At 44.5% G+C, this 12489-nt stretch overlaps 2 protein-coding genes across 9 annotated transcripts in view; one reads left to right on the top strand and one right to left on the bottom strand.

Annotated features, from left to right (window-relative positions):
• Positions 1-2441, bottom strand: part of DTYMK (deoxythymidylate kinase) — a gene marked incomplete at its 5' end in the record, with an annotated part of 15926 nt that extends 13485 nt beyond the window's left edge. For 2 of the 3 annotated variants that reach the window (XM_080622271.1, XM_080622270.1), the window contains 3 exons: positions 13-103; positions 1359-1467; positions 2225-2441. In XM_080622271.1, the coding sequence (XP_080478397.1) occupies positions 13-103; positions 1359-1467; positions 2225-2441 (417 nt within the window). Of the gene's footprint in view, positions 1-12; positions 104-1358; positions 1468-1752; positions 1931-2224 lie in introns of those variants that run through there. The other variant, XM_080622272.1, reaches the window with a different exon arrangement.
• Positions 2064-12489, top strand: ING5 (inhibitor of growth family member 5). Of its 6 annotated transcripts, none has more exons than XM_080622267.1 (8): positions 2064-2231; positions 3227-3298; positions 4029-4195; positions 5917-6028; positions 7211-7304; positions 8350-8485; positions 8640-8701; positions 9238-12489. In XM_080622267.1, exons 1-8 carry the CDS (start codon positions 2195-2197, stop codon positions 9278-9280), a joined length of 723 nt encoding a protein of 240 aa, XP_080478393.1. In that variant the 5' UTR covers positions 2064-2194; the 3' UTR covers positions 9281-12489. The 6 variants fall into 6 exon arrangements, with proteins under 6 accessions (XP_080478393.1, XP_080478392.1, XP_080478395.1 ...); XM_080622266.1 differs by having other exon boundaries at positions 3227-3316; XM_080622269.1 differs by lacking the exon at positions 2064-2231 and adding an exon at positions 2373-2489.

Here is a 12489-nt window from a genome sequence, read left to right as displayed (position 1 = left end):
GGTCTCACTCACCTCTTTGGCACTTGTGAAGGCCACTCCAGAAAAGGCATATCTGTCAACTACAAGCGTGATCCCCTTACGCAGTTTCTCTTTCATCAGTGGTCTGAAAACCATGTGGTAGAGAAAACAGTTACACTCCTTCATAGCGATACAAATGAAAGGAAGCTCATGAGGCTGCTGCTTCCCTATTAATATATGTCATCATTAATGGTGACCATCAGTGGTATCAGGGTTATCTGTGATGCTGATTGCATTTAAATAGCAGCTTCCAGAGCCTAAAGAGGGCCTTACAGGAAATCTGGAGAAGGACTTTTTACAAGGGCCTGTAGTGACAGGACAAGGAGGAACAGCTTTAAACTGACAGAGGGGAGATTGAGATTAGATATGAGGAAGAAACTCTTCTCTGTGAAGGTGCTGAGGCACTGGCACAGGTTGCCCAGAGAAACTGTGGCTGCCCCATCCCTGGCAGTGTTCAAGGCCAGGTTGGACAGGGCTTGGAGCAACCTGGTCTAGTGGAAGGTGTCCCTGCCCATGGCAGGGAGTTGGAACTGGGTGAGCTTTAAGGTCCCTTCCAGCCCAAACTGAGTCAATTCCTTTTTTATGTGGTGCAGTAGATTTGTGAGACACTCTGCCTCAGTCAGAGAAAAGCATCCTTTATTCACAACAACTTCTTCTCACAGCTCACTCATCTGCCCTATGCTTCTCAGTTTGCTTGCCACCACCACTACAGCAAAGATTTATTATTTTTTTCTTAATTAAAACCTTTTCCAGTGTAGGTTTCCAGGTAAAAACAACAGCCAACACTGACTTCCCTTGCTCCACACAGACTCAGGAACCAAAAGGACGGACAGCTGCTTACAGCTGAATGCAGCCTTCAGCTAAACTTAAGTTCGGACATGATTCCTTAACCATTCTGTCACTCACACAGACTTCCTTGCAAAGCAAGCTCTCTTCATTCAGGACAAAACATTTACTCCTATTCCAGGCTGGTACAGTCTCAGTTGCCCCATTCTGATGCTGGTACAGCACTGGAAATACCTGCATCTAATGATTCCAAAAAACCAAACTGTGGGATTTGACCTAAGATTAAATCCAAAGCTGTGAGAGTTCTTGAAACTTGGAGTCTTGGGTGACATGGTTTAGTGTGAGGTGTCCCTGCCCATGGCAGGGGGACTGGAACTGGATGATCTTAATTAGGTCCTTTCCAACCCTAACTATTCTATGATTCTATGAGACATTATTTCCAGACATGCTTCCCTTGCTAAACAGGATTGTACGCTCATACCTACTGCAAGCTAAAACCCCGGGAGGATTCAACACCATGCAATTTTCTTTTACATCTTAAACATTATCTTTACACATGTTCCCAGCGGTTAGCAGAGAAGAGCAGGTGAATGGTGTGGTCCTCCAGGTTCTTATCCTTCACCAGGTAGGAGCTGATCAGCTGCCCAATCTCCGTTGTTCTCTCTGTAGGAAAAAGAGGGAGAAGGACCAAATGCTGCCCCAAGCTGCTCTTGCCACAAGGGTGTCCATCTGTCCGGGTAGACATGTCAGTCTGAGGCCTATCTGCCTGTCAGTGGTGGGACACGGTTGGTCCTTCCGCGGTTGGGGGTATGTGCGTTACGGACAGGAGGAGATCGGCGCTGAATATGCTACAGAGCCCCGGGATGGCCCTCCCGGGGGCCGCGGCCCGGCCTAGCGGGACTCCCTCACCCCCTCCCGGCTCCCTGCGGGCGCCTGCAGGCCCCATACCCGGGAAGCGGAGCAGGTCTGCGCGAAGCCCAGCGGCGCGCAGGGCCTCCACCAGCCGCCGGCACTGCGTGGTCTTCCCGGCGCGGTCCACCCCCTCCAGCACGATCAGCGCCCCGCGCCGACCCGCCATCGCGCGCGCTCCGCTCGCCTCGCCCCGCCCCTTCCTCCAGCTCCCGACCAATCCCGGCGAGCGCCCTCCCGCGCTGCTCTAGGCAGCGGAAGGGCACAAAGGCGCCGAGGTCCTCCGCGGACAGGGTGAGGCGGGAAAAGAAGCCCCGCCCCCTCCGGGCCCGCCCCTCATGAATATGCAGCTAAGCGTCCCCGGCGACCAATGGGCGGCCGACGGGCTATGAATATGGGATGAGGCCGTGGCTGCGGCCTTTGTCATGCGGGCCCGGGAGGCGGCGGGAAGCGGTGGCGGCGGAGGGGTGCGAGTCGCAAGATGGCGACCGCCATGTACCTGGAGCACTACCTGGACAGTGAGAGCGGGGCGCCGCGCAGCCGCGGCGGGGGGCAGCACCGGGAGGGGTGAGGGGGGTGCCTGGAGCGGTGCAGGCCACGGCTGGGGCGGCTGCGGCGCGGGATTTAGAGCTGCGCCACGGGCTGGGTGGGCGGGGCCGCGGTGTGTCATCAGCAGCCGCGGCGGCGTGTGTCATCGCTGTGCGCTGTGCGGCGGGGTTGTGAGGCATGGCGGGCGCCGGCTCGCTGACAAGCAACGAGAGAACCGCGACAGCCGGGTGAGTGCCGGTCCCGAGGGTACGGGAGCTCGCTTGGAGTGAGCGGACAGCTGCTGGAGCGCGTCCAGAGAAGGGCAGTGGAGCTGGTGCAGGGCCTGGGGCACAAGTGTGATTAGGAGCGGCTGAGGGACCTGGGGTGGTTTAGTTTGGAGAAGAGAAAGCTCAGGGAGGACCTTATCACTCTATAACTACCTGAAAGGAGGTTGTAGTGATGCGGGGTCGGTCTCTTCTCCCAAGTAACAAGCAATAGGACAAGAGGAAACGGCCTCAGGCTGCATCAGGGGAGGTTTAGTTTGGATATTAGGAACAATTTATTCACTGAGAGGGTGCTCAGGCATTGGAACAGGCTGACCAGGGCAGTGGTGGAGTCACCGTCCCTGAAAGTGTTCAGAAAACATGTAGATGAGGCCCTCTGTGATATGGTTTAGTGGTGGCCTTGGCAGTCCTGGAGTAAAGGTTGGACTTCATGGTCTTAAAGGTCTCTTGCAACCTAGTTTATGCTATGGTTTGCAGTATGTAGAACTAAATGTACGTTTGAGTGCAGGTCTCCTGTGGTGCAGGCTTTGTCCTTGGAACGCTTTCAATCATGAACAAGGGCCACGTGCCGCCTCTGTGTCTGCCTGTAAGGCTCTGTAAGGCAGCTGGACCTGTAGTTCTGTTCAGCATTACATGGCTATGGAGGGGATGGCTGCCACGGGGAGAACAGGATGTAGGGTTGCTTGGTCTTTGTGTTTCAGGTATTGAAAACCTGCCCTGCGAGCTGCAGAGGAACTTCCAGCTGATGCGGGAGTTGGATCAGAGAACAGAAGGTGTGTTCAGGTGTTCCGGTAAGCAAAGTCTGAGAGAGAGCCTCGACCTGAAGGATAGGAACAGCCTTGTGGAGACTTGGCTTTAGAGGATGTGCCTCCCTCTCCTTTTCCTTTTCTCAAGCTCAGTGCTGTACAGCACCTGCCTGTTTTCTGCAAGGGCTGCACCTCACAGGACTAGATTTCTTTTCAGCAGTTGCACATTAATTTGTAGCTGTGTGATTGCCGTACCCCATGGCCCCGTGGATGGCTCTGCTTGCTCATATTTCCACATGGACTCAGTTGCAGCTTGCTGTGTTTCTTGCAAGACCAGGGTTTTTTTCCATATTTTGAGGTTTGTGTTGGTGTTTGGTTGCACGTTAGCAGTTTTCAATTAGAACAGTTAGAATGGCTAATGACTGTGCAGCAAATACAGTGTTCTGCGTATGGGAAGAGAGGTTGAAGTTTGTGAACCTATGGGTTAAGTTTCTGATCCGAACTGTGAGATTCTCCTCTGAATTAACTGTAAAAGAGTTGAGAAATCAGAATCTCACCATGAGTGCTGAAGAGTAAATACCTTAAACTCTTCTTCTGGGTTGTTTGGTGGTTTTTTTTTTTAAGGTGAGTACATTAAAGAGTCAGGGTAAGTCCAAAAACTGTCAGGAGAGGTCTTCTAAATACCATAAAGAGGTAGAAGAAGAAAATACTTGCTTTGGCACACAGCTTTCTCACATGTATACGCTTTACTTTTCAGATAAGAAAGCAGAAATTGACAGTCTTGCAGCAGAATACATTGAATCAGTGAAGAACATGTTACCCGCGGAGAGAATGGAACACCTGAAGAAAATCCAGAATGCCTACAGCAAATGTAAAGAGTACAGTGATGATAAAGTCCAGCTGGCCATGCAGACCTATGAGATGGTGAGCATCACAACCAGTGCGACTTTGTAGAAATGATCATACCATGGAATGGGGCTGCTGATGTGCATGGAAGATGTTTCCACAGTGTCGATTTTCTCTGATGCGTTTTTACTGAAATCTCTTACTGAAACAAATTATTAATCCTCAAGCTTATTTTTCTGTTACCTTCCTCAATCCCTTTTGTGTTACCGAGTTTAGTCATAGAATTACAGCTACAGAACCACAAATTGGTTTGGGTTGGAAGGGACTTTAAAACTCATCCCGTTCCAACCCCCTGCCACGGGCAGGGACACCTTCCACTAGACCAGGTTGCCCCAAGCCCTGTCCAACCTGGCCTTGAACACTGCCAGGGATGGGGCAGCCACAGCTTCTCTGGGCAACCTGTGCCAGTGCCTCAGCACCCTCATAGGGAAGAATTTCTTCCTAATATCTAATCTAAATCTCTCTTCTGTCAGCTTAAAGCCATTTCCCCTTGTTCTGTCAGTACATGTCCTCGTAAAAAGTCTGTCTCCAGATTTTCTGTAGGCCCTTTCTAGGTGTTGAAAGGCCATGGTAAGGTCTCCCTGGAGTCGCCTTTTCTCCAGGCTATGCAAGTCAAGTATGCTTCTCTTCTGGTGAAGAGTTAAATGAGTTTATCCCACTTGGAGATCACTTGATCTAGTAGTACCCATCTGCTGTGTAACAATACCACCAAATTGACCCCACTCTCTCCTCCCCAGGAGCTTTCCTGTCACCCAGTAATTTATTTAGGGCTGGTCTTAGTTGTAAGCAATGTTTTTTAAGTCAACTTCAGTTCTGTGTTGTGGAGGAATGGAATAAAATCTGCTCAGTTACCTTTGTTTTCAAGTGGCAAAAGAAAACAAACCTGTCAGCTCCACTTCTCTGGTTGTATACTGGACACTAGGCTTTCCTCAATGGACCTTTCTTAAGATTTAGCTTTCCACTTTTTTCTTTTTCTGCCCCTCCTCCTGTTTAGCTGTCCCTTGAGTTATTCTTATCTCTATATTTTATCCCTTAGACAAAACTTGAGCAAAGGCAGTCCTTCTGACTGTACTTGGTGTGTTTTGTCTAGGTTCTAGGGATGCTTTGAGTTCTGCTACATCTGCAGCTGCAGTACATTTTATTGCCATAAATACCACAGAAAAGGAAATTGCTTCATAGGAACTGAAAAGTATCCTAAATACCTAAATTGAGAGCAAAGTATTACAGCAACACTGTTTGGTGGCTTAAAATGCTTTGCTATATGTCTGTTTTGTAAGGTATGTCATTGCAACCAGGGGAGTACAAGTTATTTAATGTGTATTGGCTTGACCTTGGAGATACTTGGCAGGAGTCTGTATTTATCACTTAATTTCTTCATATAGCATGCCAGTGGAGCACCAAAAAAAATAGACTGATGTGCTCAGCACATGTTCATGGACAACAGTTGAATAATGTGTTTTGAAAATTGCAGGGAGAAAACAACTTATTTTAATATTTCAGCACCTTCCTTCCTTTCTCTTTGTCTGCAGAGGGATTAGGTCCTCTTGCTTTTGCCTATTTTCTTTTTGTCTGCCTTGATTCCCCTCTTCCAGTTTGGCAGCCTTTTCATGCCCTGCTCTGAACTAGTATACCCGTGTTTGTGCCGATAACAGCCATGTTATTAGACCTTCCCGTTTTCGTTTGGGGGATTTTAATTTATTTCTTTTAAAATTCAGTTTGTGGTTTCCTCTCCTGTGCAGGTGGATAAGCATATCCGCCGGCTGGATGCGGACTTGGCCCGGTTTGAAGCAGATCTGAAGGATAAACTGGAAGGCAGTGACTTTGAAAGCCCTGGATCTCGAAGCCTGAAAAGTGCGTACATCTTATACGTTGGTTGACAGCCCTTTCCAGCACTGAGTACCAAAAGACTAAGATAGAAAGTAGGCTGTTCTTTCTGGAGGAAGAATACTAGTACACCATAGTGTACTTCTCTACTTGTTTTTAATACTCTTCAAATATTTACAGTGTTCTGGTGGGCAATAAACAGGTGAAGAAAAACATAGTGCTGGGATCTAACTTACTGTCTCTGCTTGCCAGATTACCCTGAGGTGGCCCACAGTTGTAAGGAGGCTGCTGGCCAAGGGGCAACTGTGACAAAACTGAAGTGATTTTCTTACAGCTTTTGAGTTTAACAGTCTTGGTTTCAGGCTTGATCTGTTACTCAGTAAGTTCTAAGCTGTTTTTTGAGGAAAGTAGATTTGCCTATTTTCTTCTTTTTACCAGAATTTACATACTAATCAAGCTGAGAATGACAGCGAAAAAAAAAAAAAAGAAGGGAAGGTACCAGTTTCTCTAATGCGTACTGGAAATCTTGTGTGATTACTGTGAAATCTGAGCGTGGTTAACAGCAGCACAGCTTTATGCCTTTGAACTATAAAGTAAGGGGTAAGATATCGGATGTGGACATAAAAGATAATTGAGTAACTGATTAAGTGCCTGAATATTTAAAAATATACTGAGATTTAAAAAATATTACAGCGTGTTTAATCAAATATGATGCTATTTATATCTTGTGCAATGATATGGGCTAACATTTCATGTTACTTATTTCATTTTCCATAATTAAGTGTTAGACTAACCTAAGATACATTATCTCTGAACTGCCAGGGTTGCATAGTAGTTTCATTGTATGTGATCTGAATTTGCAGATTTAGTTTTTAAGTACCGTTTGAAGTTAATGTATTGGCTTCTATTGTGGTGGGCTTGGCAATGCTAGTTTAGTAGTTGGACTTCATGTTCTTAAAGGTCTTTTTCAACCTAAACAACTCTGATTCTGTATACTGCAGTGATCTAATTGCCACAACTGTCAACACAAGAATTTGCTGCTCAGTCGTACTACTTGCCAGTTTGACATATAAATGTATTTCAGAATCGGCATTCTTGTAAAGTTACCTATGAAATAAGGCTTTCAAAACAAATGGCATCAAAATAAGAACATCTGAGGATGTTTCTGGGATTCCAGTAGGTTGAAACGGTGGTTCTCTTTCTTTATAGAGGGACGAAGTCAGAAAGACAAAAGAGGCTCTCGTGGTCGAGGCAGACGAACATCTGAAGAAGATACACCAAAGAAAAAGAAGCTCAAAGGAGGGTAAGGCATAGCCTGTCACAGCCCTGGTGACTTCAGCTTGACTCTTCATGAATTTTCCACAGGCTCATGTTACCCTATTTATGACTCAGGTCTGGATGGTGGGTGGTGTTAGTGTATTCTGGTCTTACTCCAATTCATCAGTGTCCTGCTTAGGACAAGTCAGCTTTGTTAATTAACTCCTTGGTTGGCATGTGGAAACTCAGCATGCTCAAAATGCCCTCTTGACTGGAAGGACAAGATCAGCTTTTCTGTTGCTGTTGGCAAGCTGGGAGAAAACAGCTTTGGTTTCTTTTCTTTTTTTTCTTTTTTTTTTTATCCTGCAGCTATTTTTAATGGTTGTTTGTGGTCTCAATTGTAAAAAGAAACACTTGCCCATCAGGACAAAAGCTGATGAGATATTGTTGTTCCAGAAAACATGGAGAACTTTGGGGATTGTTTTCAAAGAATTGTCCTAGATAGTCTTAAATAATCTAACTTGGTTTTGTGATGCAAGGAAAAAAGCATATCCCCTCTCCGTGATTAGACTTATGTTAAAGGGCCTCTGCTATTTATGAGGCTAAACAGAGGGACTGAAAACTAAAAATAGTTTCCATTGACTGTTACTGACATATCAAATGAATGCATTCCTGTTAGAGCAAGAGGATTCACTCATACCTGGCAATGAGAGAAAGAATGTCTATTAAAGCAGATTGGGTGGTGAATCAGATTCTTCTGTCCACAAGCAGAAGTGATCTGTACATTAATTTTGTTATTGTAGTTATGGCATCTACAAATCATTCTCTTAATCCTTTATAGTCAAACTCATGTTTTGTGTTTGTAATAAGAATTTAATATGTTCTTTCATTCATGTTACAAAATTAAGCCTACCTTATGATTTTTGTCATTGGATAATCTGTGATAATGTAAGCTAAACTCTAAAGTACAATCAGTGTGTTTTAGAGAAGATACTGTTAAAAAATTAATGTTCCCAAGTGGGATTTAGATCTTGGGAACATGGTGTTACCTGCAATGAAAAGTGTTTTTCCTCAATCTTCCTTGTTCACAGATCTGAGTTTGCTGATACTATCCTGTCAGTGCATCCGTCAGATGTCCTAGACATGCCAGTGGACCCCAATGAACCTACCTACTGCTTATGTCATCAGGTGTCCTATGGAGAAATGATTGGCTGTGACAATCCTGATGTAAGCACTTGAGATGATTTATTTCCAGATGTTTGCTGCATCACGTCACTGTGAAATCTGAGGGTCTTACTTGCTCAGTTAGATCATTCAGCTGTTACTTTCATTTTGTGAAACACTAAACATCTCCTGTGGGTTTTTCCTTTGTGTTTTGCAGTGCCCAATTGAGTGGTTCCACTTCGCTTGTGTGGACCTCACCACCAAACCTAAAGGGAAATGGTGAGTGTGACAAGACGCCACTTTTTGGTTTTCATCAGTCTACAATTTGCCTCATAAGAATCACAGTAAGAATTAGAACCCCATTGTAACCCTTCCTGACAGAGGAGCTTTGCTCTTGTCATCAGAGGGTTTGCGTGTTCTATGGTTTGGAATCATGTTTGTTCGATGGTAGAAGGTACAAAGGGAACTTTCTTCCTAAAGTCTACTTCCATGTGAGTCTTGGATTCTGGTTGGAGCAAAACAGGGACCCAGGCACGTGCAGAGGTTTTGATCTGAGGCTGTGTAAATGTATACACGTTGCATCTTAGGCTTGCTGTATTGTCATGTAGTTGTGGCTGTGGTTAAAATTGAGAAGTGTGTATGTATTGTTTCACTTCTGGAAGCAAAATTTGAAGACTGCTATAGGTTTTGCCTTTACATAAATTGGCTGCTTTTAAACTACCCTCCCACCCATTCGTTCCCAATGATAAAAACTTTTTGGGCTATGTGTTATTAACTACAGGAACTTATTACTGCCTGTCCTTCTTTCCCTCTAGGTTTTGTCCTCGTTGTGTTCAGGAAAGAAAGAAAAAGAAGTAGGGGAATACGTTTACTATTCCTTCCTTCATGTTGCAATATTATCTTTGATTATTTTTTTAATCTACCTTCCTTCTTTTTCTGATCTGATATTTAATTGTCCAGTGGCCAGTTGTAATTCCAGTCCTTTCAAGTGAAAATGGCTTTCAGAGGGAGCCCTAAATCCCTTTGCCACAGGTATTTTGTTTATGTTATACTTGCACAGCACTGAAATTGGTGTCACTATGAAGTGCTAGGGCAGCCAGTAGCTGTAGTCTCTGCTAGTTTACTGGAGTCTGTGAAACCACGTAGAGCGCTGCAGGAGAATGAAATGCTTCAATCCAGTGTGGTGCATCACCATCATTGAAACAATTTAGGCCTGGAGCTTGATGTGCAGGGAAGAAGGAATTTTCTCCAATGTAGCCTGCATGAAAGAAGTAGGCTTCATTGTTAGGTGTGAAGTCTGTCTGGTTTGCAGTTTTGTAGTACAGAAAGGAACAGGAAAGCTGGTTCACTGTTTCCAGTGTCTGTTTCCTCAAAGTTTTGCTGGCATAGGGTTGGGAGAGAGGTGAGATTAAGTCTTCTCTTTTGGGAAATTTCTTCTGTCTGCCTTTGCACTGCCTTTATTTTACTTAATCTTGCCCCATTCACATGAACCTTAAGCAAACCATTTGACTTTTCACCTCCTCCTAGAAAAGGTTTGTCTTTTAGGGGAGAAAACCTTTAAAAAGCAAAGGATTTGTCCTGCAGTTTCTTAGTGACAGTAGTACTGAGAGAGGGTGTTACCTTTCCTGGCTGTTTCCATTTCTCTGAAGATCCTTTAAGTACATTACTGTGAAGATGAAATCTAAAGTATTCTAATAGAGATAGAAGGTCGAATTTATTCGTAAAATAAGATGAAGGCCTGACTTTTGTAACGTGTTTGCCTGTGTTGCACCTGGGTAAATCAGGAAAACAGTCTTTAGGGGAAGGCTCCCTAAGGACAATGTGCATATTCCCCGGAGTGTGTGCAAAGCTGAAAGGCAGCCTTGTAACCTGGGGGCTGGGGTGTGAATAGCATTTGCTGTGAAGCACTGCTGTTGAAGAAGACCATTCAGCAGGAATGTCTTTTTTGGGGGAGGGGTGGGGTGTTGCACATTTGCATGTTCTTGACTTCTTTAAGCTGCCTTTCAGATTATGAATGTGAATCCTTGCTGTCACTACAGTGTCAGTTGCTGCAGCAGAAGGAAGAGAAGGAAATTAGGAGTAGGAAAACAAACAAAAGTCTTTCTGGTTTTTCTTCCTTCCTTCCTCTGAGTCAGTAGTGGATGTAGAAGTTGTGGGAAGGGCAGAGACAAGTGTTGTCTGCGTATAAACCCCTTGCATTATGGGGCTTACCTGCCTGCAATAAAAGATGTGGGGGAAGATGGTCTTGCTCACAGAAGGGGAGAGATAAAAAACGTACCTACACAAAGCCCTGCAGCAGTAGGCATCAAGGTTCATGAACTTGCTGTCTTTGATCCCTAATGGGTGTTGCTGGCAGCTCTGTGCAGAGCTGTGTACTACTTTGCATACCATTGTGTCTTGGTATAGACTGCTGGAAAAGACATCAAGAAACTTCCAGATGAGCTTTTCTTCTGCTGTAAAAACAATCTGAATAAACAGTACAGAGGAAAAACCACTGCAGTCAGACTTTGGCACCTGTTCCCAAAAGAGAAGTTTTTTCCCTGTTTTATACTGACCCTCTTACTTGTGTTTTAGGAGACCACAGCTCTTCCCAATTTTCCTTCCCTGCTTTGCTCTGTTAGGATTTGTAGATGCTGCAGGTATGTCAAGAGTTACATAGAAGAAACCTCTTAATCTTGGGACAGCTTTTCTGTGAACATTTTGATCTATATATTGCATCTGCTATGGAAAAAAAAAAAGCATGTCTCCAGAGTCCTGTCATTTGAAGTGTGATGCTGCACATGTGTTCCCCATGTTGCATCACTCTGCATGTTGTATATGAAGTTTCCACAGTTGTGTTTACAAGATAATGTGCGTTTGTCATTGTTGCTGTTGTAATAGCATCCAGAAGGCAGGCAGGCAAATGAAAAGCAGATTGCTGGAGGGGAGGAGGAGGAAGAGCAGTCACACAAACCTGACTTTAGACATGCAGTCAGCCCTCTTTGTCTTTCTGCATCTTGTTCTGGGGGAGAGCAAATTTAATCGTGATACCTCATGAGCCAGCCTGTAGTTCAGTAACCTATGAGTGAGACCTGTAGCTCATTGACCTGCTACACTGGATTGATAGAGGAGTATTGTGTTCTGAAGAGTAGTGGTGATGCTCTTTCAGGTTTTATTTTCCCCTTCCACCCAATGGTATTATATATTACTCTTTCCCATATTTCCCCCCAAGGCTTTATTAGTAGTGGTGTCACCATAGATCAAGCATTTGATTTCAAACAATCTGAAAAATCCCACTGCACCTCTCTGGAAGTCTTGCTGAAAGTATGCCCATACAGAAGTGTGCAGCTGTGGCTTAGTCACTGCAAAGCTAACCACCCTCAGCTCTGAGATGGTGGTCAGGTAGGATAGCAAAACACATTTTGTTAGCAAGTGCTTTTTTGGCCTTGGAAGAGCAGACACTTTGAATTTTAACCAGCAAAGCAAAAATAAGCTCTGGCAGTTAGCATCAGCCCTCCAAAGGAAAGAGTTTGCTAGGGTTCATAAATAGTGTGAGGTACAACATACTGCTCTTCTTTACAATGTAAGGTCTCAAATGATCCAATACCAGCAATAAACTGTCCCACTCAGAACATGCCAATGTGGGGGCTCTGACAGGCTCAAGAGTGTCTCTTGACCAGTTTTTAAGACACCTTATAAACAGAAATACCGGTAGCCTTCATTTTTGCTTACTAAGGGATTTAAATCTTTCTCCTGAATTTTGAATGTACAGTGTTAAATATACTTTCATGGAGAAGGGTGAACAGGATCCACAAAGGAATGTTCCACTAAAGATTGTCGAAATACCCGAATGCCTTGTGGGGTTCAGCTTTATTGCAGCTTGTCCAAACTGGAGATGAAATGACTTTAACCCAATTGTTCTATTTTTTAAAGGAATTAGGTCTTTGTTCCCTTTGTAAATGGAAGAGAATATAAATCTTTTTATTAAAAAAAAAAATGTAAAGTAAAAAAATGTATATCTGTATTTTTGGATCATGTTATAGATAATGGATATATTGTTACAAATAAAGTATTTTTGGGAACAACGA

The sequence above is a fragment of the Psittacula echo genome, assembly GCF_963264785.1.
Source record: "Psittacula echo genome assembly, chromosome: 7".
Classification (NCBI taxonomy): Eukaryota; Metazoa; Chordata; class Aves; order Psittaciformes; family Psittacidae; genus Psittacula; species Psittacula echo.
This window is presented reverse-complemented; position numbering and strand designations above follow the sequence as displayed.